The sequence below is a fragment of the Oncorhynchus tshawytscha genome, linkage group LG05 (genome assembly GCF_018296145.1).
Source record: "Oncorhynchus tshawytscha isolate Ot180627B linkage group LG05, Otsh_v2.0, whole genome shotgun sequence".
Taxonomy (NCBI): Eukaryota; Metazoa; Chordata; class Actinopteri; order Salmoniformes; family Salmonidae; genus Oncorhynchus; species Oncorhynchus tshawytscha.
In genome coordinates, this window is record NC_056433.1 from 7,007,044 (window position 1) to 7,032,114 (window position 25,071).

The 25,071-nt window shown below is 43.2% G+C and overlaps 1 protein-coding gene across 1 annotated transcript in view; it reads right to left on the minus strand.

The window, feature by feature from the left end:
* Positions 1-25,071, minus strand: part of syndig1l (synapse differentiation inducing 1-like) — a 125,863-nt gene that overhangs the window by 1,159 nt on the left and 99,633 nt on the right. Inside the window, exon 3 of the mRNA XM_042321409.1 lies at positions 21,317-21,454. Coding sequence (XP_042177343.1) covers positions 21,317-21,454 — 138 coding nt within the window. The remainder of the gene's footprint in view (positions 1-21,316; positions 21,455-25,071) is intronic.

Sequence of the window (25,071 nt, forward strand, 5' to 3'; positions counted from 1 at the left end):
GAAAGAAAGGAAGGAAGGAAAGCGGGGGAGGTTGAGCGGGAGGAAGGGAGGCAGGGAAGGAATGAGAGAGAGAGAGAAACGACAGAGGAAGGAAGGAAGGGAGGGAGGGAGGGAGGGAGGGAGGGAGGCAGGGAAGGGAGAGAGGGAAACGACAGAGGAAGGGGAAGGGAGGGAGGGAGGGAGGGAAGGAATGAGAGAGAGAGAAACAGAGGAAGGAAGGAGGGAGGGAGGCAGGAAGGGAAGGGAGAAACAACAGAGGGAAGGGAGGGAGGGAGGGAGGCAGGGAAGGAATGAGAGAGAGAGAGAGAAACGACAGAGGAAGGAAGGAAGGGAGGGAGGGAGGGAGGGAGGCAGGGAAGGAATGAGAGAGAGAGAGAGAAACGACAGAGGAAGGAAGGAAGGGAGGGAGGGAGGGAGGAGGCAGGGAAGGAATGAGAGAGAGAGAGAGAAACGACAGAGGAAGGAAGGAAGGGAGGGAGGGAGGGAGGCAGGGAAGGAATGAGAGAGAGAGAGAAACGACAGAGGAAGGAAGGAAGGGAGGGAGGGAGGGAGGGAGGGAGGGAGGGAGGGAGGGAGGGAGGGAGGGAGGGAGGGAGGGAGGGAGGGAGGGAGGGAGGGAGGGAGGGAGACTGATGTGACATCATTGCTAATATGGCTAAAATGTGATATCTACTGTAGGTAGCTAACCAACAACTGTAACTATGTATTTGAGAGACAAGTGCTTATGTTTATGTTTTTTTTTATATAAACATTGGAGACTGAATACAGTTTACATGTTATCAACAATCTAAGCCAACCTAGTCTATTTTGCCCCATAGTTATGCATGCATTTTGTCGCTAAACAACCAAACCGTCTTTTGTAACTAAATATATTTATTGCTGCATTTGATCCCGTAGGCAACACGGTTTATAATGCACATTTAACAGGTTGAACAGACAATTGATCTTTGACATTAATAAGTATGTTTGTATTTTGTTATTGGTCAGTAGCCCAGACAATGTTTCAGAATATGCGAGCTGTCCAGCGTATAGGTCAGGGGGGGAAAGTTGATGCAAAACATTGTTGAATTCCAACGTTCTGCTGAAGGTTCAATTTGCATTCGTTTTTTTTTTTTTTTGCCTTAGTTTTCTCTTTCAGAAACTGTCACGGTCTTTCACAGCGTAAATTACTGTAAAAAGATTCAAATATTTTGCAAACATTCGATTGTCATTGCTCTTTCTTTTAGAAACTACAGTGGCTTAATTCCAATAGTACCAAATTATACGATGCTATTGTGACCATAAAAGACAAATGGAGGGTGTTTTCAAGGCAGAGTTATGATTCTCGTTCACGCACAGTTTTGTACAGTTTTACCACGGGTCTGATTAATAATGAGGAAACATGGGTATGTGTGGCGTGCAACAAGTTTATAAATCTCTATATTTTTATACGAACTTATTATTTTCAGAAATACGCACACGCCAGATATTGATAATGAAATGAACAAACTGGTTACAAAATGAGGCTCACTAAAGCCTGTCAGATAAATACATTCTTTGGTACAATTAAAAAGGAATTGTTAACCATGAGGTGACAGTGGGTTTAACCATGAGGTGACAGTGGGTTTAACCATGAGGTGACAGTGGGTTTAACCATGAGGTGACAGTGGGTTTAACCATGAGGTGACAGTGGGTTTAACCATGAGGTGACAGTGGGTTTAACCATGAGGTAACAGTGGGTTTAACCATGAGGTGACAGTGGGTATAACAGTGGGTTTAACCATGAGGTAACAGTGGGTTTAACCATGAGGTAACAGTGGGTTTAACCATGAGGTAACAGTGGGTTTAACCATGAGGTGACAGTGGGTTTAACCATGAGGTAACAGTGGGTTTAACCATGAGGTGACAGTGGGTTTAACCATGAGGTAACAGTGGGTTTAACCATGAGGTGACAGTGGGTATAACAGTGGGTTTAACCATGAGGTAACAGTGGGTTTAACCATGAGGTAACAGTGGGTTAACAGTGGGTTTAACCATGAGGTGACAGTTGGTTTAACCATGAGGTGACAGTGGGTTTAACCATTGACAGTTGGTCTGGTGACAGTGGGTTTAACCATGAGGTGACAGTGGGTTTAACCACGAGGTGACAGTGGGTTTAACCATGAGGTGACAGTGGGTTTAACCATGAGGTGACAGTGGGTTTAACAGTGGGTTTAACCATGAGGTGACAGTGGGTTTAACCATGAGGTGACAGTGGGTTTAACCATGAGGTGACAGTGAATTTAACCATGAGGTGACAGTGGGTTTAACTATGAGGTAACAGTGGGTATAACAGTGGGTTTAACCATGAGGTGACAGTGGGTTTAACCATGAGGTGACAGTGGGTTTTGAGGTAACAGTGGGTTTAACCATGAGGTGACAGTGGGTTTAACCATGAGGTGACAGTGGGTTTAACCATGAGGTGACAGTGGGTATAACAGTGGGTTTAACCATGAGGTGACAGTGGGTTTAACCACGAGGTGACAGTGGGTTTAACAGTGGGTTTAACCATGAGGTAACAGTGGGTTTAACCATGAGGTGACAGTGGGTTTAACCATGAGGTGACAGTGGGTTTAACCATGAGGTGACAGTGGGTATAACAGTGGGTTTAACCATGAGGTGACAGTGGGTTTAAACAGGTGACAGTGGGTTTAACCATGAGGTGACAGTGAATTTAACCATGAGGTGACAGTGGGTTTAACCATGAGGTGACAGTGGGTTTAACAGTGGGTTTAACCATGAGGTGAGTGGGTTTAACAGTGGGTTTTGAGGTGACAGTGGGTTTAACAGTGGGTTTAACCATGAGGTAACAGTGGGTTTAACCATGAGGTAACAGTGGGTTTAACCATGAGGTTGGGTTTAACCATGAGGTGACAGTGGGTTTAACCATGAGGTGACAGTGGGTTTAACCATGAGGTAACAGTGGGTTTAACCATGAGGTAACAGTGGGTTTAACCATGAGGTGACAGTGGGTTTAACCATGAGGTAACAGTGGGTTTAACCATGAGGTGACAGTGGGTTTAACCATGAGGTAACAGTGGGTTTAACCATGAGGTGACAGTGGGTATAACAGTGGGTTTAACCATGAGGTAACAGTGGGTTTAACCATGAGGTAACAGTGGGTATAAAGTGGGTTTAACCATGAGGTGACAGTTGGTTTAACCATGAGGTGACAGTGGGTTTAACCATGAGGTGACAGTTGGTCTAACCACGAGGTGACAGTGGGTTTAACCATGAGGTGACAGTGGGTTTAACCACGAGGTGACAGTGGGTTTAACCATGAGGTGACAGTGGGTTTAACCATGAGGTGACAGTGGGTTTAACCACGAGGTGACAGTGGGTTTAACAGTGGGTTTAACCATGAGGTGACAGTGGGTTTAACCATGAGGTGACAGTGGGTTTAACCATGAGGTGACAGTGAATTTAACCATGAGGTGACAGTGGGTTTAACTATGAGGTAACAGTGGGTATAACAGTGGGTTTAACCATGAGGTGACAGTGGGTTTAACCATGAGGTGACAGTGGGTTTAACCATGAGGTAACAGTGGGTTTAACCATGAGGTGACAGTGGGTTTAACCATGAGGTGACAGTGGGTTTAACCATGAGGTGACAGTGGGTATAACAGTGGGTTTAACCATGAGGTGACAGTGGGTTTAACCACGAGGTGACAGTGGGTTTAACAGTGGGTTTAACCATGAGGTAACAGTGGGTTTAACCATGAGGTGACAGTGGGTTTAACCATGAGGTGACAGTGGGTTTAACCATGAGGTGACAGTGGGTATAACAGTGGGTTTAACCATGAGGTGACAGTGGGTTTAACCACGAGGTGACAGTGGGTTTAACCATGAGGTGACAGTGAATTTAACCATGAGGTGACAGTGGGTTTAACCATGAGGTGACAGTGGGTTTAACAGTGGGTTTAACCATGAGGTGACAGTGGGTTTAACAGTGGGTTTAACCATGAGGTGACAGTGGGTTTAACAGTGGGTTTAACCATGAGGTAACAGTGGGTTTAACCATGAGGTAACAGTGGGTTTAACCATGAGGTGACAGTGGGTATAACAGTGGGTTTAACCATGAGGTGACAGTGGGTTTAACCATGAGGTGACAGTGGGTTTAACAGTGGGTTTAACCATGAGGTAACAGTGGGTTTAACCATGAGGTGACAGTGGGTTTAACCATGAGGTGACAGTGGGTTTAACCATGAGGTGACAGTGGGTTTAACCATGAGGTAACAGTGGGTTTAACCATGAGGTAACAGTGGGTTTAACCATGAGGTGACAGTGGGTTTAACCATGAGGTAACAGTGGGTTTAACCATGAGGTAACAGTGGGTATAACAGTGGGTTTAACCATGAGGTAACAGTGGGTTTAACCATGAGGTAACAGTGGGTTTAACCATGAGGTAACAGTGGGTTTAACCATGAGGTGACAGTGGGTTTAACCATGAGGTGACAGTGGGTTTAACCATGAGGTGACAGTGGGTTTAACCATGAGGTGACAGTGGGTTTAACCATGAGGTGACAGTGGGTCACGGTCCAGTACGAGGCTAAATGTTGTATTTCCCAAAATACACCAAAATACACATATTGTCAGATACTGAGTCCTAAAAACATTGAGGTCTTAAAACCTGGTCCTGTCAATCTGTACTGTAGCTACATTGCTAAAGCCAAGAACTACAATAAGAATGACTACTTTTTTGTATTTCTTTGTGTGCAAATATATTCTGTCAATCTCCTTTTGCATGGTAATGTAGAGTAGACATATTGTGCCCCAAAAAAGGTTTGTTGTTAATGATCAGCATCGCAGCTAGCAGCTCTGTTTTCTGTCTAATGGTTCACAAAGCAGGCTGTAGCCTGGACTCGGCTGCTTCAGAAAAACACAGAGGGAGACGACTGCAGTGAAACAGGCATCTGCTGCATAACAAACACACAGATGGAGCTTTTTCAACATATTAACAATTATTTTTTTCCCACCCCCATTTATTATTTTTTGTTTCATGTATGCAGAGAAGTTTTCAGGAGACAGCACTTAAAAAATACAAAATAAAGCAACCTTGCAGCAAAGCAACAGCCGGGAACCAAATCAAACAAACAGAAAAATATATTCAAGACAACCATTAGTTTCCATGCCAACAAAGTGAGTATTGAAACAATGGCACCATTACTGTGGCCTTATGGGAAATTAGCTTCGGAAGCCATGTCTTAATAAAGAGGAGAAAAATACAGTTGTTCATATTGTGACCCTGCTTTTAGGGTCTTACGGGGGGGGGGAACGAGTCAAACACTTCAGACCCTGTTATTTCATCTCTTTAATAAAGCCGTCTATTAAACAGCCTGTAATTGATTAATCAATCCGTAGCTTGGCTTCAGATGAATAATAATGTCATAGCGTAGGGCTGGTCTCCCTGTGGACAGATTTACAGGGCTGAGTGTCAGCCTTAGAGGGAATGGAGTGAATGGATGGAGTGAGTGTGCGTGTGTACATTATGTATTAGAGTGTGTGTGTGTTTGTATATCTGGGTCCTTGTGTGTGTGACTAGTGAATATGAGTGTCTCTGTGAGTAACGCTGCAATTTTTCTCCATTGTCCTTGAATCCCCTTGAGATGTAAATGGTTGAAGCCTTACAGCTTTATCTCTACAGCCTTGACTGAATTATTGAAATGTGGCGTTAGTCAGAGACAGACAGACAGAGACAGACAGAGACAGACAGAGACAGACAGACAGAGACAGACAGACAGAGACAGACAGACAGACAGACAGAGACAGACAGACAGAGACAGACAGACAGACAGACAGACAGACAGACAGACAGACAGAGACAGACAGACAGACAGACAGAGACAGACAGACAGAGACAGACAGACAGACAGAGACAGAGACAGACAGACAGACAGACAGACAGACAGACAGACAGACAGACAGACAGACAGACAGACAGACAGACAGACAGACAGACAGACAGACAGACAGACAGACAGACAGCATCTGGGTGCTTACTGACTTGGACAGTGGTGGAAACATTTTAAAATCCCTCCCTCCCTCCCTTATCTCTCTCCCTCATTCCGTACAAACACTTGCTCTTACAAAAACACCCGCAACAACATAATCTGTCCTAATCTTATGAAGTCACAAAAATCCATGAACTGTAATTTGATAGATTATTATGACTCGTGGGATTATTTAGACCTTGTTTTTATTATGATTCAGAGTTTATTAGCGAGAAACACTTTTGGTATCTTATTTGCATTTTCCAAAAACATAAACGACTGCCTGTAAACTTGGCAGCACAGATGGTTAATTCAGAGGCTGTGTATTATGAAGCTGAAAGCAGCATTTGTCACTATCTATCCAAACAAAGCACAATCGTCTATTAGGGTTAATTATTGAAGGTAATTTACTTCCCTATCTAAAGCTCAGAGCTGCTTCTCTCTCCCCGGATACTCATGCTATTCACTGTGTTATCAGCCTCAATATTTGTGGAGAGTGGTGACCCATAACGACTCATAACGACCCATAACGACTCACAACAACCCATAACGGCTCATAATGACCCACAACGACTCACAACAACCCATAACGACCCATAACGACTCAAAACAACCCATAACGGCTCATAATGACCCACAACGACTCACAACAACCCATAACGACCCACAACGACTCACAACAACCCACAATGACTCATAACGACCCATAACGACTCATAACAACTCATAGTATAAAATAACAACTCATAGTGTAAAATAACAACTCATAATGTAAAATAACAACTCATAGTGTAAAATAACAACTCATAGTGTAAAATAACAACTTTAAAGTTTGTGAAGTTAAGGAAGAAAATAGTAGATTATTAGACAAGATGTAGCTGGCTGGGCTTCAGGCTGAGGGGGGGAAACATTGGCATAGATGGGATTTTCTCTCTCATTTTCTCTCTCATTTCTCTCTCATCTCTCTCTATTTCTCTACAGAAATATACTATAGATTCTAACCCTTAAACTGGACTCCTGAGGTAGAAACATTTCTGTTACTAAAGTCAAGTTTGTGTCTTACTACTGTTTCTCTGTGTGTTAGAGATGTCCACTTCTACTACCAGACACACTCTGGCCCTTCCTGGGAGGCCCAGCTCTCTGTCACAGCTCTCTGTCTTGTAGTTCTTTAACATCAACCCTCTAGTTCTATAAGATCAAGCCACCAGTCCTCTGACTGTCTTGTAGTTCTTTAAAATTCATCCTCCAGCGCTCCAGCGATGTTAATTGTTTTCCAAACCCTCTGGATCCTTATTCCTCCCACCTGCCTGCTGGGAAATCACATTGAGTCCTTTATCAATGTATTTCATCCTCTATATCTCCAGGGTTGTTGTACAGTGGCCTCTATATCTCTAGGTGTGTTGTATAGTGGCCTCTACATCTATACGCACATACACATACTGTCACGCCCTGACCATAGAGAGCCCTTGTTTCTCTATGGTGTAGTAGGTCAGGGCGTGACTAGGGGGTATTCTAGTTCATAATTTCTATGTTGTGTTCAAGTTTATATTTACTATGTTGGTGTTTTGTTTGATTCTCAATTAGAGGCAGCTGGTAATTGTGATTAAATATGTGGAACTCAACATCCGCTGCGCATTGGTCCCGTTCTTACGACAGCCGTGACACACAGAAACTCCTAGGAAACGTTATTTAATTGACACCAGCTGTCTCCAATCAATCAACCCATGTCTGGTTGTGTGTGTGTTTGGTGTAGGAGATCACCTTAAACCTGTCACATGCATCCCAGTTGAAACAGTTTGAACATATTTTATGACAACATTTTGGGAAGTTTTGGTTTGTTTTTCGGCAAGATTATTTTGGGGGCTCTCAATAATTTTTTTTTAGTGAGCAAAGTCAAAGTTCGCTTACCGAAGTTTTTTTTTTTCAAATCAAATTGTATTTGTCACATGTGCCGAACACAACAGGTGTAACAGTGAAATGCTTAAATACCTAAAAAAAATTAAAATAAAAGTAACAAATAATTCATTAGTAGTAGTAAAATTACAACAGCGAGGATATAGACAGGGGTACTGGTACAGAGTCAATGTGCGGGGGGCACCGGTTAGTCAAAGTAATTGAGGTAATATGTACATGTAAAGTTATTAAAGTGACTATGCATAGATAATAAACAGAGAGTAGCAGCAGTGTAAAGGCGGGAGGAGGGGGGAGGGGCAATACAAATAGTCTGGGTAGCCATTTTGATTAGCTGTTCAGGAGTCTTATGGCATGGGGGTAGAAGCTGGTAAGAAGCCTCATGGACCTAGACTTGGCACTCCAGTACCGCTTGCAGTGTGGTAGCAGAGAGACCAGTCTATGACTAGGGTGGCTGGAGTCTTTGACTATTTCTAGGGCCTTCCTCTGACACCGCCTGGTATAGAGGTCCTGGATGGCAGGAAGCTTGGCCCCAGGGATGTACTGGTCCATACGCACTACCTTCATGAGTGTTTTGCGGTCGGAGACCGACCATTTGCCAGAGGAGGGGACTGAGGGGAGGAGGAGGGGAAGAGGAGGGGACTGAACACGCACCCCTGAGGGGCTCCAGTGTTGAGGATCAGCATGGCGGATGTGTTGTTACCTACCCTTACCACCTGGGGGTGGCCCTCACGAAGTCCAAGATCCATTTGCAGAGGGAGGTGTTTAGTCCCAGGATCCTTAGCTTAGTGTTGAGCTTTGAGAGGACTTTGGTGTTGAACGCTGAGCTGTAGTCAACGATCAACGGCATTCTCACATAGGTGTTCCTTTTGTCCAGGTGTGAAAGGTCAGTATGGAGTGCAGTAGAGATTGCATCATCTGTGGATTTGTTGGGGAGATATGCAAATTGGAGTGGGGTTTCTGGGATAATGCTGTTTGAAAGCACTTCATGGCTACACACGTGAGTGCTGCAGGTCGGTAGTCATTTAGGCAGGTTACCTTATTGTTCCTGGGCACAGGGACTATGGTGGTCTGCTTGAAACATGTTGGTACCACAGACTCAGTCAGTGAGAGGTTGAAAATGTCAGTGAGGACACTTGCCAGTTGGTTAGCACATGCTCTTAGTACACGTCCTGGTAATCTGTCTGGCCCTGTGGCATTATGAATGTTGACATGTTTAAAGTTCTTACATCAGCTAAGGAGAGCGTGATCACACAGTCGTCCGGAACAGCTCTCATGCATGTTTCAGTGTTCCTTGCCTCGAAGCGAGCATATAAAGTTGAAGTTGGAAGTTTACATACACCTTAGCCAAATAGATCTAAACTCAGTTTTTCACATTTCTTGACATTTAATCCAAGTTAAAATTCCCTGTCTTAGGTTAGGATCACCATTTTATTTAAGAATGTGAAATGTCAAAATAATAGTTGAGAAAATTATTTATTTCAGCTTTTATTTATTTCATCACATTCCCAGTGGGTCAGAAGTTTACATACACTCAATTAGTATTTGATTAGTATATGATACCATTGCCTTTAAATTGTTTAACTTGGGTCAAATGTTTAGGGTAGCCTTCCACAAGCTTTACAAAATAATTTGGGTGAATTTTGGCCCATTCCTCCTGACAGAGCTGGTGTAACTGAGTCAGGTTTGTAGGCTTCCTTGCTCGCACACACTTTTTTTTCAGTTCTGTCCACAAATTTTCTACAGGATTGAGGTCAGGAGTTTTTTGATTGCCACTCTAATACATTGACATTGTTGTCGGTCCTTAAGCCATTTTGCCACAACTTTGGAAGTACGTTTGGGGTCATTGTCCATCTGGAAGACCCATTTGCGACAAACTTTAACTGATGTCTTGAGATGTTGCTTCAACATATCCACATAATTTTCCCTCCTCATGATGCCATTTATTTTGTGAAGTGCACATGTCCCTTCTGCAGCAAAGCACCCTCACAACATGATGCTGCCACCCCCATGCTTCACGGTTGGGATGGTGTTCTTCGGCTTGCAAGCCTCCCCCTTTTTCCTCCAAACATAACAATGGTCATTATGGCCGAACAGTTATATTTTTGTTTCATCAGACGAGAGGACATTTCTCCAAAAAGTACGATCTTTGTCCCCATGTGCAGTTGCAAACCGTAGTCTGGCTTTTTTTTATGGCGGTTTTGGAGCAGTGGCTTCTTACTTGTTGAGCGGCCTTTCAGGACATGTCGATATAGGACTCATTTTACTGTGGATATAGATACTTTTGTTCCTGTTTCCTCCAGCATCTTCACAAGGTCCTTTGCTGTTGTTCTGGGATTGATATGCACTTTTCGCACCAAAGTGAATTCATCTCTAGGAGACAGAACGCGTCTCCTTCATGAATGGTATGACGGCTGCATGGTCCCATGGTGTTTATACTTGTGTACTATTGTTTGTACAGATGATTGTGGTACCTTCAGGAGTTTGGAAATTTCTCCCAAGGATGAACCAGACTTGTGGAGGTCTACAAATGTATTTTCTGAGGTCTTGGATAGGTGTTTAGATTTTTCCCATGATGTCAAGCAAAGAGACACTGAGTTTGAAGGTAAGCCTTGAAATACATCCACAGGTTCACCTCCAATTGACTCAAATGTTGTCAATTAGCCTATCAAAAGCTTCTAAGTCCATGACATCATTTTCTGGAATTTTCCAAGCTGTTTAAAGGCACAGTCAACTTAGTGTATGTAAACTTCTGACCCACTGGAATTGTGATACAGTGAATTATAAGTGAAATAATCTGTCTGTAAACAATTGTTGGAAAAATTACGTGTCATGCACAAAGTAGATGTCCTAACTGACTCGCCAAAACTATAGTTTGTTAACAAGAAGTTTGTGGAGTGGTTGAAAAACAAGTTTTAATGACTCCAACCTAAGTGTATGTAATCTTCCGACTTCAACTGTAAGTAATTTAGCTCGTCCTGTATGCTCGTGTCACTGGACAGCTCTCGGCTGTGCTTCCCTTTGTAGTCTGTAATAGTTTGCAAGCCCTGCCACATCCGACGAGCATCAAAGCCGGTGTAGTAATATTTAATCTCAGTCCTGTATTGATGCTTTGCCTGTTTGATGGTTCATCGCAGGGAAAAGCTGGATTTCTTATAAGCTTCCGGGTTAGAGTCCCGCTGCTTGAAAGCGGCAGCTCTCCCCTTTAGCTCAGTTAGGATGCTGCCTGTAATCCATGGCTTCTGGTTGGGTTATGTACGTACAGTCACTGAGGGGATAACGTCCTCAATGCACTTATTGATAAAGCCATTGACTGATGTGTTGTACTCCTCAATGCCATCGGAGGAATTCCCGGAACATGTTCCAGTCTGTGCTAGCAAAATAGTCCTGTAGTTTAGCATCTGCTTCATCTAACCACTTTTTTATTGATCGAGTCACTGGTGCTTCCTTATTTAGTTTTTGCTTGTAAACAGGAATTAGGAGGATAGAATTATGATCAGATTTGGCAAATGGAGGGTGAGGGAGAGCTTTGTACATGTCTCTGTGTGTGGAGTAAAGGTGGCCTAGGGTTTTTCCCCCTCTAGTTGCACATTTAACATGCTGGTTGAAATGAGGTAAAACAGATTTAAGTTTCCCTGCATTAAAGTCCCCGGCCACTAGGAGTGCCGCCTCTGGATGAGCGTTTTCCTATTTAGTTATGGCCGAATCAGCTCAATGAGTGTGTTTTAGTGCCAACATTGGTTTATGGTGGTAAATAGACAGTTACAAAGAATATAGATGAAAACTCTGTTTTGAAATAGTGTGGTCTACAGCTTATCATGAGATACTACCTCAGGCGAGCAAAACCTAGAGACTTCCTTAGATATCGCACACCAGCTGTTGTTTACAAATATACATAGACCGCCGCCCCTTGTCTTACCAGAGGCTGCTGTTCTATCCTGCTGATACCGGGTTTAATAACCCGCCAGCTGTAAGTTATTAATGTCGTCGTTCAGCCACGACTCGGTGAAACATAAGATATTACACTTTTTAATGTCCGGTTGGTAGGATATACGTGCTTGTAGTTTGTTCACTTTATTATCCAGCCACTGGTACTATTGACCAACGTACAAAGGCAGATTAGCCACTCGTCACCGGATCCTTACAAGGCACCACTATCTCCTTCCGTGATATCTCTGTCTTTTTCTCCTGCGAATGATGGGGATGAGGGTCTTGTCGGGTGTCTGGAGTAAATCCCTCTTGTCTGACTCATTAAATAAAAATTATTTGTCCAGTTCATGGTGGGTAATCACTCTTCTGATGTCCATAAGCTCTTTTCGGGTGTTAGAGAATGTAGCAGCAACATTATATACAAAATAAGGGTCTTTACGCCCCTTCGTTGGTGATTGGTCAACAGTCTACTCCTGGTGAGAGTGGGAACTACTGTATGGATGCTAACATTGCTGCGCTTCTCACATGTCAAGACCCATATTTGGGGACTCTATTTGACTTGTCTGGTATACGAACAGTAGCCCCTATCTGCAAAAGCATGGTGTCTGCTGAAAGCTAAGTATCTTGGCTATTGATCTGTGCCTTAAAATCGCCAGTGTGAATTATTACCATAAAAAGGCACATGTATAAGTGCAGGCCGAGCCAATGATCTAATTTCAAGATGGCTGCTACCTACATTCTGGTTAGTGTTGTGAAGCATAAACAAAATAAACTATAATATATACGTTGATTCGCACCCGAAAGGCGTGTCTCCACAGATCATGAGGATGTCTTATTTGTCTGGCGGTGACCTACCGTTATTGGTCACCAGCCCAGAGAGCCAAAATGTTTATTTTACACATGTAAAACAAACCAGCAAACACCAACCAGCAAACACCAACCAGCAAACACCAACCAGCAAACACCAACCAGCAAACATCTTAGATGGTAAAGCTTCCATTTGGTCTGTTTGAGCTATAGCTACATAGGGGCATCATAAATGGATCCTTAGGTTGGTAGCAACACATTTAGCCTTTTGCCAATGTTATCTGATGATGAATGACTTAATGGCAACATCGAATGTCCACCGACATTGATGAAAACACTTGGATGTCCCCCGACACCGCCACAATGTTTGAGAGAGGTTGGTGTTGTAAAAATGTAGTTTTTAGAGTAAATACCTTTTTAGGCGCATCCAGTGTGCATAAACAGTGCAATTACCACATTCGGGATACTATAGAGAGGTTAGAAGGACACCTGGATGGGTGGGTATATTTTGTGGTACGTTCCAACAGGAATCTGTTACAAAAACTTTGTATATAACAAAGTTGCCATCAAACAACGCATACTAAGTTGTATAGCGACTAATTAAGATACCGGGTAGGGAGGGTGGGCAATTTAATTACGTTTGTCACTCACCATGTTTATTCCCGAAAAACGTCTGTAGCCTACGGACAAACATTTAAGAATAAGTTACGTGGTGAGTTGATGCCTATTTGGCAGCTAGTTAGCTAGGTGAATTGATCATGTTACTTTGTATGCGTTGTTTGTTGGTGTCCTTGTACATTACAAACATTTTTGGAACAGATTCCTGTTAGAATGTTCTAGAAAATGACACCCTGGAAACACCCATAACCGCAGCACAATGTTTGAGTGAGGTTGATATGGTAGAATATTGTGTTTTTATACTGAACTAATAGCATTGCAACTATGTAATAGCACTGTAATTATCTGATTTACAGACATATGCCACTTTGGAGAGGTTTATGGAGACTTGGAAACATCACGTGACTACACCTGACACCACTTACTAAAACATCTGTCCATTTCTAGTTGTTAGGTCTAACAATCCCATTTTTTCTCTGATATTGATCACATGTTGTGGAGGCCATTTGATGTGTTTCTAATTCTACATTTTGTCATTACATCTAAAAGGCTAATAAACGACTGTCTTTCCTGTAGTTTTTTTGTTGTCTTGCCAACGCAGTGGTGCACTAAACGATGTCTCACAGACGAGGGTCACACATTATAAGATTCTTCCCTTGGTGGTGAGGATTCTCCATACCACCACGCTGCCTCGACAAAACAATGATGTGATTACATTGTTAAACGTAGCCAGAACGAGCTGTGGCTCAAAGCAGCCTCATAACTGTCAGTCAAACATTCATGCTTGCCATAGAGTTGAAATATCTAGCGAACATTTTGAATTGAATAAAAATTGCTTGTGAACTTCTGTAGTGATTTGACACTTTGGTTAAAGTCAAGTACAAACGAATACTGGTAGTCATGGATCCTGCTGGTGGGTCTACACATTCCAGGTGATGTGAAACAACGTATCACCTCGCTGGCTTCTTCTCAGGCGAGCTCTCATTTGGCTATTGCTGTTAAAACTTCTTTGGGATAGGGGGCAGCATTTTCACTTTTGGATAAATAGCGTGCCCAATTTCAACTTCCTGCTACTCATTCCCAGAATATAAGATATGCATATTATTAGTATATTTGGATAGAAAACACTCTGAAGGTTCTAAAACTGTTTGAATCATGTCTGTGAACAGAACTTATGTAGTAGGCAAAACCCAGAGGACAAATCATTCAGATATTTTTTTTTTTAGGTCACTGTCTATTCAATGAGCTTTCATTGGGAAACTATATTTCTAAGGGACTTGTTTGCAGTTCCTACCGCTTCCATTCAATTTCAATTTTCAATTTCGTATTCAATTTGATCGATTATTAACATTTAAAAATACCTAAAGTTGTATTACAAAAGTAGTTTGAAATGTTTTGGCAAAGTTTACAGGTAACTTTTGAAATATTTTGTAGTGACGTGGCGAAAGTTGGAAGCTGTGTTTTTCTGGATCAAACACGCCAAATAAATGGACATTTTTGATATATATCAACAGAATTAAACGAACAAAAGGACCGTTTGTGATGTTTATGGGACATATTGGAGTGTCAACAAAAGAAGCCCGTCAAAGGTAAGGCATGATTTATATTTTATTTCTGCGTTTTGTGTTGCGCCTGCAGGGTTGAAATATGCTACTCTCTCTTTATTTACTGTTGTGCTATCATCAGAGCATCTTATGCTTTCGCTGAAAAGCCTTTTTGAAATCTGACATGTTGTGAATCCAGCCAACGAGTGTAGCTTTAATTTGGTATCTTACATGTGTGATTTAATGAAAGTTTGATTTTAATAGTATTTTATTTGAATTTGGCGCTCTACATTTTCCCTGACTATTGGCCAAGTAGGACGCAAGCGACCCGCCTATCCCAGAGAGGTTTTAACCATTCTCAAAACTTGTCGATGCACATCTCACACTTAAAGAGCATTGCAGATTTTGTTCCGATAATAAGACGGGATCGGTAGCTCTCAGATTGCATCTCTGACCCACTCACGTCTAACGAACGTCGGTGATAGCTGTGCGCCCTGAGTAGACAACGACATGGGGATTCTGTCTCCGATCTCCAAAACTCGTCTGGGATCTAAATCAGAGCTAGAACCATGTAGCGGGATATAAAAAGACCTCTGCAAAAACATAACAACAAAATGCAGATTTCTTGATCCATCTCATTCATTCTGACTATTTTGAGGAAGTGTTATGGCTATGTTGTAGCTACGGTGGCTCAAGAGGAACAAACAACAGTAATATTGCAGTTTAGGGAGAATGCGAGCATAGACATTCAATTCGCCAAAACTATGTATATGGACAAAGACTATTATTCATCAGGGAATACTATTCTGACCGCTTGGCAATAGCGGTTAAGGCCTTGGCCAAAACGTTTGGACCTCTTAGCATAGTGGTTAAGGCCTTGGCCAAAACGTTTGGACCTCTTAGCATAACGGTTAAGGCCTTGGCCAAAACGTTTGGACCTCTTAGCATAGTGGTTAAGGCCTTGGCCAAAACGTTTGGACCTCTTAGCATAGTGGTTAAGGCCTTGGCCAAAACGTTTGGACCTCTTAGCATAGTGGTTAAGGCCTTGGCCAAAACGTTTGGACCTCTTAGCATAGTGGTTAAGGCCTTGGCCAAAACGTTTGGACCTCTTAGCATAACGGTTAAGGCCTTGGCCAAAATGTTTGGACCTCTTAGCGTAGTGGTTAAGGCCTTGGCCAAAACGTTTGGACCTCTTAGCATAGTGGTTAAGGCCTTGGCCAAAACGTTTGGACCTCTTAGCATAGGGGTTAAGGCCTTGGCCAAAACGTTTGGACCTCTTAGCATAACGGTTAAGGCCTTGGCCAAAACGTTTGGACCTCTTAGCATAGTGGTTAAGGCCTTGGCCAAAACGTTTGGACCTCTTAGCATAGTGGTTAAGGCCTTGGCCAAAACGTTTGGACCTCTTAGCATAGTGGTTAAGGCCTTGGCCAAAACGTTTGGACCTCTTAGCATAACGGTTAAGGCCTTGGCCAAAACGTTTGGACCTCTTAGCATAACGGTTAAGGCCTTGGCCAAAACGTTTGGACCTCTTAGCATAGTGGTTAAGGCCTTGGCCAAAACGTTTGGACCTCTTAGCATAGTGGTTAAGGCCTTGGCCAAAACGTTTGGACCTCTTAGCATAGTGGTTAAGGCCTTGGCCAAAACGTTTGGACCTCTTAGCATAGTGGTTAAGGCCTTGGCCAAAACGTTTGGACCTCTTAGCATAACGGTTAAGGCCTTGGCCAAAACGTTTGGACCTCTTAGCATAGTGGTTAAGGCCTTGGCCAAAACGTTTGGACCTCTTAGCATAGTGGTTAAGGCCTTGGCCAAAACGTTTGGACCTCTTAGCATAGGGGTTAAGGCCTTGGCCAAAACGTTTGGACCTCTTAGCATAACGGTTAAGGCCTTGGCCAAAACGTTTGGACCTCTTAGTATAGTGGTTAAGGCCTTGGCCAAAACGTTTGGACCTCTTAGCATAGTGGTTAAGGCCTTGGCCAAAACGTTTGGACCTCTTAGCATAGTGGTTAAGGCCTTGGCCAAAACGTTTGGACCTCTTAGCATAACGGTTAAGGCCTTGGCCAAAACGTTTGGACCTCTTAGCATAACGGTTAAGGCCTTGGCCAAAACGTTTGGACCTCTTAGCATAGTGGTTAAGGCCTTGGCCAAAACGTTTGGACCTCTTAGCATAGTGGTTAAGGCCTTGGCCAAAACGTTTGGACCTCTTAGCATAGTGGTTAAGGCCTTGGCCAAAACGTTTGGACCTCTTAGCATAGTGGTTAAGGCCTTGGCCAAAACGTTTGGACCTCTTAGCATAACGGTTAAGGCCTTGGCCAAAACGTTTGGACCTCTTAGCATGGTTAAGGCCTTGGCCAAAACGTTTGGACCTCTTAGCATAGTGGTTAAGGCCTTGGCCAAAACGTTTGGACCTCTTAGCATAGTGGTTAAGGCCTTGGCCAAAACGTTTGGACCTCTTAGCATAGTGGTTAAGGCCTTGGCCAAAACGTTTGGACCTCTTAGCATAACGGTTAAGGCCTTGGCCAAAACGTTTGGACCTCTTAGCATAACGGTTAAGGCCTTGGCCAAAACGTTTGGACCTCTTAGCATAGTGGTTAAGGCCTTGGCCAAAACGTTTGGACCTCTTAGCATAGTGGTTAAGGCCTTGGCCAAAACGTTTGGACCTCTTAGCATAGTGGTTAAGGCCTTGGCCAAAACGTTTGGACCTCTTAGCATAGTGGTTAAGGCCTTGGCCAAAACGTTTGGACCTCTTAGCATAGTGGTTAAGGCCTTGGCCAAAACGTTTGGACCTCTTAGCATAACGGTTAAGGCGTTAGCTTGACAGTCGCTGGACCCGGGGTTTGACTGGACCCGGGATAGAAACCTGGTTAGTGTCTCTCTCTCTCTCCTTTCACCTAATTGACCCATTTTTGCTTCACCTTCTGAGTCTGTTGGAGGGGATCAGCTGGAGATAAATGAGGTGTACATTCACCGATCTACAAATAGTAGTCCCTGCCAAATAATAGGCTTTGTGGGATTAAGATTTGCAGAGCTACGCCTACCCTGACTTAAAGGAGCTGCATGGTCAATCCAACAATTGCATTGGCCGTGCAGCATTGACGTTGATACTGCCTCTGCAGAAGTCAGGGTATTTATACTTCTTGTGCTTATTAAGGGAGCAGCGCAGAGCTGTTGTGAAGGAAGTTGTCAAGTAAGTGTGTTTGTGTTCATACAGGACCTCCCGCCCCCACCTACTGTCAACCAGTCATGTCAATGTGGAAATATACAGTGCACACAACGATGCGGTACGGAACTTAATATGACCTCTGCATACCTCTGGAAGGCTCCGTAATTGCGTCACACCCTCCATATAGATCAATCATAAGTTGGCTTATAGACGACGTCCCCGCTACCCAGCACACGTGCACAACCGGACATTGATTGATTGGAGACAGATTGTGCCAATTCTTCGGATTCTCTACCTGCAGCGAACGTGCTAGAAATACTGATAAAAACAAGCCCCCCCCATCACCATACAAAAAAAAAATACAAAAAGCCCTAAATATGAGGGATATCTGATCAATTTAGATAGGGATGGAGAGAGTAGGTAGAGGTGTATTTTTTTATTAAATGGAGTGGGGTCATTCCATATTGGATATTGGATAGATCAGAAGTAGAAGGGAAAGATAAGAGGAGAGTGCTGAAATAGCACATAAAATATGTCTGCACTCAATGGTACTTTCGATAAAGGCCTTTACTACGTGGCTTTTCTCTTTTTTTAACCTTTTATCTAAGTAGGCAAGTCAGTTAAAGAACAAATTTTTATTTACAATGATGGCCTAGCAAGGAACAGTGGGTTAACTGCCTTGTTCAGGGGCAGAACAACAGATTGTTTTACCTTGTCAGCTCAGAGATTAGATCTAGCAACCTTTCGGTTACTTGCCCAACGCTCTAACCACTAGGCTACGCTGTCGCCTCTACGCTCTAACCACTAGGCTACGCTGTCGCCGCTACGCTCTAACCACTAGGCTACGCTGTCGCCTCTACGCTCTAACCACTAGGCTACGCTGTCGCCTCTATGCTCTAACCACTAGGCTACGCTGTCGCCTCTACGCTCTAACCACTAGGCTACGCTGTCGCCGCTACGCTCTAACCACTAGGCTACGCTGTCGCCTCTACGCTCTAACCACTAGGCTACGCTGTCGCCTCTATGCTCTAACCACTAGGCTACGCTGTCGCCGCTACGCTCTAACCACTAGGCTACGCTGTCGCCTCTATGCTCTAACCACTAGGCTACGCTGTCGCCTCTACGCTCTAACCACTAGGCTACGCTGTCGCCTCTACGCTCTAACCACTAGGCTATGCTGTTGCCTCCACGCTCTAACCACTAGGCTACGCTGTCACCTCTACGCTCTAACCACTAGGCTACGCTGTCACCTCTACGCTCTAACCACTAGGCTACGCTGTCGCCTCTACGCTCTAACCACTAGGCTATGCTGTTGCCTCCACGCTCTAACCACTAGGCTACGCTGTCACCTCTACGCTCTAACCACTAGGCTTGACGCCACATATGTATCAACTGGAAATGGAAATGACCTCATCACCGTTACCTACATTTCACACTACATTTCTGCTTATGCCATTTCTGAAATGTCTGTGCATGTTAAAAAAATGATTGAGATTTATAAACTTTTATAAAGTGTTTTATAAACTCTCGTTATAAATCAGAACTGTCGTAAAACGGTGCGTACGTGAATGAGCATTAAATCTCACCTGTCCTTGTCCTTATCTCCACCCCCCTCCAGACATCGCCCATCTTTCCCAACTTATCCCCTGTGTATTTATACCTGGGTTTTCTGTCTGTCTGTTGCCAGTTCATCTTGTTTGTCAAGTCTACCAGCGTTTTGTCTCAGCTCCTGTTTTTCCCCAGTCTCTCTTTTTCTCGTCCTCCTGGTTTTTGACCGTTGCCTGTCCTGACCCTGTACATGCCCACCTGACCTCTCTGCCTGACCCTGAGCCTGCCTGCCGTCCTGTACCTTTGCTCCACCTCTGGATTACCGACCTCTGCCTGACCTGACCCTGAGCCTGCCTGCTGTCCTGAACCTTGACCTCTACTCTGGATTACTGACCTCTTCCTGACCTGACCCTGAGCCTGCCTGCTGTCTTGAACCTTGACCTCTACTCTGGATTATCGACCCCTGCCTGCCTGCCTTGACCTGTCGTTTGCCTTCCCCTGTTGTTACAATAAACATTGTTACTTCAACACAGTCTGCACTTGGGTTTTACCTTGATTCCTGATTCATTCACGTTTCCATGGTAACAATAACAGCCTTTATTTGCTGTATAATTTGTAACTATTATCAGTAGGCCACGGCATGTAAAGATGAATTCTCGTTAAATATTTAGTTTATCAATAGATTATTTCTGAGATTAAACGATGAGGTCACGCTCCTATCCTGCCTTGGTATAGACTCTGAGATTAAACAGGCGATGAGGTCACGCTCCTATCCTGCCTTGGTATAGACTCTGAGATTAAACAGGCGATGAGGTCACGCTCCTATCCTGCCTTGTTATAGACTCTGAGATTAAACAGGCGATGAGGTCACGCTCTTATCCTGCCTTGTTATAGGCTCTGAGATGAAATAGGCTATGATGTCACGCTCCTATCCTGCCTTGGTATAGGCTCTGAGATTAAACAGGCAATGATGTCACTCTCCTATCAAACAGAAATACTGTAGCCTCTATCGCACAGCAATAGGCTAACTGTAGCCTAGCCATTCTGTCAAATATTTTATATAAGCCACCAGTCTATTTACTGTGTTGGCAGGATGTTTTTTAATCGTTAGCAATCATGTATGCTGTATCTGGAAAAGGACAGTTCGTTTCGGAAAGAGAGAACTATGGCTAATTGTTGAGGGCTTGTCAGCAGAACGTTTTGAATTCAGGGCAAGCTACTCATAACATTTCCTCTGCAATACTTAGTGTGTGTTTAAACAAATGCCGTCAACATTTCTGCCTTTTCCTACCATGTCCTTTACAAGCTGCTTCAACTCAGGGCAGATTGACAGGCTGGAGGAATTAGCCATCTCTGAACACTGAACTACATTATTACCTATAATTACTGAGGAAGAACTAAATTAGCTGCTGTCTAACTGCCTACCTTTCCATCTGCCTGGCTGTCAGCCCGTCAGGTCTGCCTACCTTTCCGTCTGCCTGGCTGTCTACTTGCCAGCTGGTCTGTCTACCTGCCCCATGTCTGCCTGCCTGTCTGCCGGCTTGCCATGGTTGCCGTGGTTGCACAGACAGATGAGGAGACTGGATGTTGAGCCTTCGATAAGACTTCACACTTGAGATAGGTTTGCCATCAACGGCCTGTCCTGTGTGTGGGTGTGTGTGTTAGGCCTGAGAAGTAGAAAGCAGTGACTTCATGGTAGTGACAGGTGTGGGTGTTAACCCCGAAAGAAAGGTGCTGTATCACGGGTATGTGTGTGTACAGTGTGTGTTCTGCGCGTGTGTCATGTTTACCCCCTGGGAGAAGTAGAAAGCAGCGATGCCCAGGGGCCAGAAGCAGCAGAGCATGGAGAAGATGGCCAGGCCCAGATGGTCTCTGGGTGGGATCACTATGAAGTTATCTTCACTCTCGCTGTCGCTGGAGCAGTCCGTCTGAAAGAGACAAACACTGTTAAAAAGGAACAGGGGGATACCTTATCAGTTGTACAACTGGCCCAATGCTCCTACCACCATAACTTCATCTTGTTCTATATGAACTGTAATCTTCACTCATTGTACAGGAGGAGAGAAACAACTTTGCTGCAATTCATTTTTAGGACGAGTGGAGAGACAAAAACAAAGACAAAAAACAGGGGAAGTTTCTCACATTACAGGGACAGTTAAAAGATTGGACCCTTTTTGGCATAGCCACATCTAACTGCCTGTAGCTCAGGACCTGAAGCAAGGATATGCATAATTTTGATACCATTTGAAAGGAAACACTTTGAACTTTGTCAAAATGTTAAATTCATAAAGGAGAATGTAACCCATTTGATCTGATAAAAGATAATGCAAACAAAAAAAAACAGGCATTTTCATCTTTGAAATGCAAGAGAAAGGCCATAACATTATAAAGGAATCTAGGCGCATTTTAGATTTTGGCCACTAGATGCCAGCAGTGTGTATGCAAAGTTTCAAATTGATCCAGTGAAGCATTGCAATACTGCACAATATTTTTTTTCAAGTCTGCCCAAATGTGCCAAATTGGTCAATTTATACATTTTCAAGTACATAACTATAGAGAACATACAAAAATGATATGGTAATACAAAATGTACGTTTACACACTCCCAGGAATGTCATAAATGACGGATCATCAGCTTATACAGTTGAAGTTGGAAGTTTACATACACTAAACTCGTTTTTCAACCACCACAAATTTCTTGTTTTGGCAAGTCGGTTAGGACATCAACTTTGTGCATGACACAAATAATTTTTTCCAACAATTGTTTACAGTGTCACGCCCTGACCTTAGATACCTCTGTTTTTTCTTTATATTTTGGTTAGGTCAGGGTGTGACTACAGTGGTATTCTAGTTTTGTTCATCTAGGGTTAGTTTCGTTCATCTAGGGTTAGTTTTGTTCTTCTAGGGTTTTTGTATTTCTATATTGGCCTGATATGGTTCCCAATCAGAGGCAGCTGTTTATCGTTGAGATAAGTGTCCAAACGCCTGAAGGTACCACGTTCATCTGTACAAACAATAGTACACAAGTATAAACACCATGGGACCATGCAGCGTCATACTGCTCAGGAAGGAGATGCGTTCTGTGTCCCAGAGACGAATGTACTTTGGTGCGAAAAGTGCAAATTAATCCCAGAACAACAGCAAAGGACCTTGTGAAGATGCTGGAGGAAACAGGTACAAAAGTATCTATATCCACATTAAAAAGAGTTCTATATTGACATAACCTGAAAGGCCGCTCAGCAAGGAAGAAGCCACTGCTCCAATCCGCCATAAAGAAAGCCAGATCACGGATTGCCACTGCACATTGGGGACAAAGATCATACTTTTTGGAGAATGTCCTCTGGTCTGATGAAACAAAAATAGAACTGTTTGGCCATAATGACAATCGTTATGTTTGGAGAAAAAAGGTGGATGCTTGCAAGCTGAAGAACAGCATCCCAACCAGCTTTGCTGCAGGAGGGACTGGTGCACTTCACAAAATAGATGGCATCATGCAGAGGGAGAGTTATGTGGATATATTGAAGCAACATCTCAAGACATCAGTCAGGAAGTTAAAGCTTGGTCACAAATGTGTCTTCCAAATGGACAATGACCCCAAACATACTTCCAAAGTTGTGGCAAAATGGCCAACAAATTCAAGGTATTAGAGTGGCCATCACAAAGCCCTGACCTCAATCCTATAGAAAATCTGTTGGCAGAACTGAAAAAGCACATGCGGGCAAGGAGGCCTACAAACCTGACTCAGTTACACCAGTTCTGTCAGGAGGAATTGGCCAAAATGTACACAACTTATTGTGGGAATCATGTAGAAGGCTACCTAAAACATTTGTCGAAAGTTAAAATGATTAAACAATTTAAAGGCAATGCTACCAAATACGAATTGAGTGAATGTAAACTTCTGATCCACTGGGAATGTGATGAAAGAAATGAAAGCTGAAATAATTCATTCTCTCTACTATTATTCTGACATTTCACATTCTTATAATAAAGTGGTGATCCTAACTGACCTAATACAGGGAACTTTTACTCAGATTAAATGCCATGAATTGTGAAAAACAGAGTTTAAATCTACTTGGCTAAAGTGTATGTAAACTTCCAACTTCAACTGTACACTAACTTTCACACATCTATATGGCTGGGCGGAGCGGGTGTGGAGCCAGAGACAGCAGTGGGGACAAACTGTAGAACCCAGTTCCTACATTTGAAAATAAAAATGGATTTCATCACACAAAACTATGCTACATTTTTATCTCTGGGACCCTCAGGATGAAAAATCAGAGCCAAATTACTGAATGTAAGTACATTATTTACCTTCAGAGTTGAATCTATCAAACCAGTTGCCGTGGTAGTGGCTAGTGCACTCTCCTTAATAAACAATAGCATGGCATTCTTTCACTCTAATAGCTACTGTAAATTGGACATTTAACGTCACGTTAGCGCATGTTAGCAACAACCAGTAGAGATTTAAATAATTTAAAGAATTCTAAATGATACTTTCATTCATTTGTAAGACCTTCAGACGAGTCCCGTGACACTTGTGAGTGGTCATTATTAGTTTTTATGCGAAAACTTTCTGATGATGATTTTTGGGGAATTCTCTGACAAACACCGCAGTAGCTCGGCAACCATGCGGACGGCCGACATACGGTGGACCGAGACGGAGAAATAAACGTATATCTCTGTCTCTTTACCAATGTTATAAGGACAATGTTTGTTTGTTCAAATCAAATCAAATCAAATTGTATTTGTCACATACACATGGTTAGCAGATCTTAATGCGAGTGTAGCGAAATGCTTGTGCTTCTAGTTCCGACAATGCAGTAATAACCAACAAGTAATCTAACTAACAATTCCAAAACTACTACCTTATAGACACAAGTGTAAGGGGATAAAGAATATGTACATAAAGATATATGAATGAGTGATGGTACAGAGCGGCATAGGCAAGATACAGTAGATGGTATTGAGTGCAGTATATGCATATGAGATGAGTATGTAAACAAAGTGGCATAGTTAAAGTGGCTAGTGATACATGTATTACATAAAGATGCAGTAGATGATATAGAGTACAGTATACATATACATATGAGATGAATAATGTAGGGTATGTAAACATTATATTAGGTAGCATTGTTTAAAGTGGCTAGTGATATATTTTACATTTCCCATCAATTCCCATTATTAAAGTGGCTGGAGTTGAGTCAGTGTGTTGGCAGCAGCCACTCAATGTTAGTGGTGGCTGTTTAACAGTCTGATGGCCTTGAGATAGAAGCTGTTTTTCAGTCTCTCGGTCCCAGCTTTGATGCACCTGTACTGACCTCGCCTTCTGGATGATAGCAGGGTGAACAGGCAGTGGCTCGGGTGGTTGTTGTCCTTGATGATCTTTATGGCCTTCCTGTGACATCGGGTGGTGTAGGTGTCCTGGAGGGCAGGTAGTTTGCCCCGGTGATGCGTTGTGCAGACCTCACTACCCTCTGGAGAGCCTTACGGTTGTGGGCGGAGCAGTTGCCGTACCAGGCGGTGATACAGCCCGACAGGATGCTCT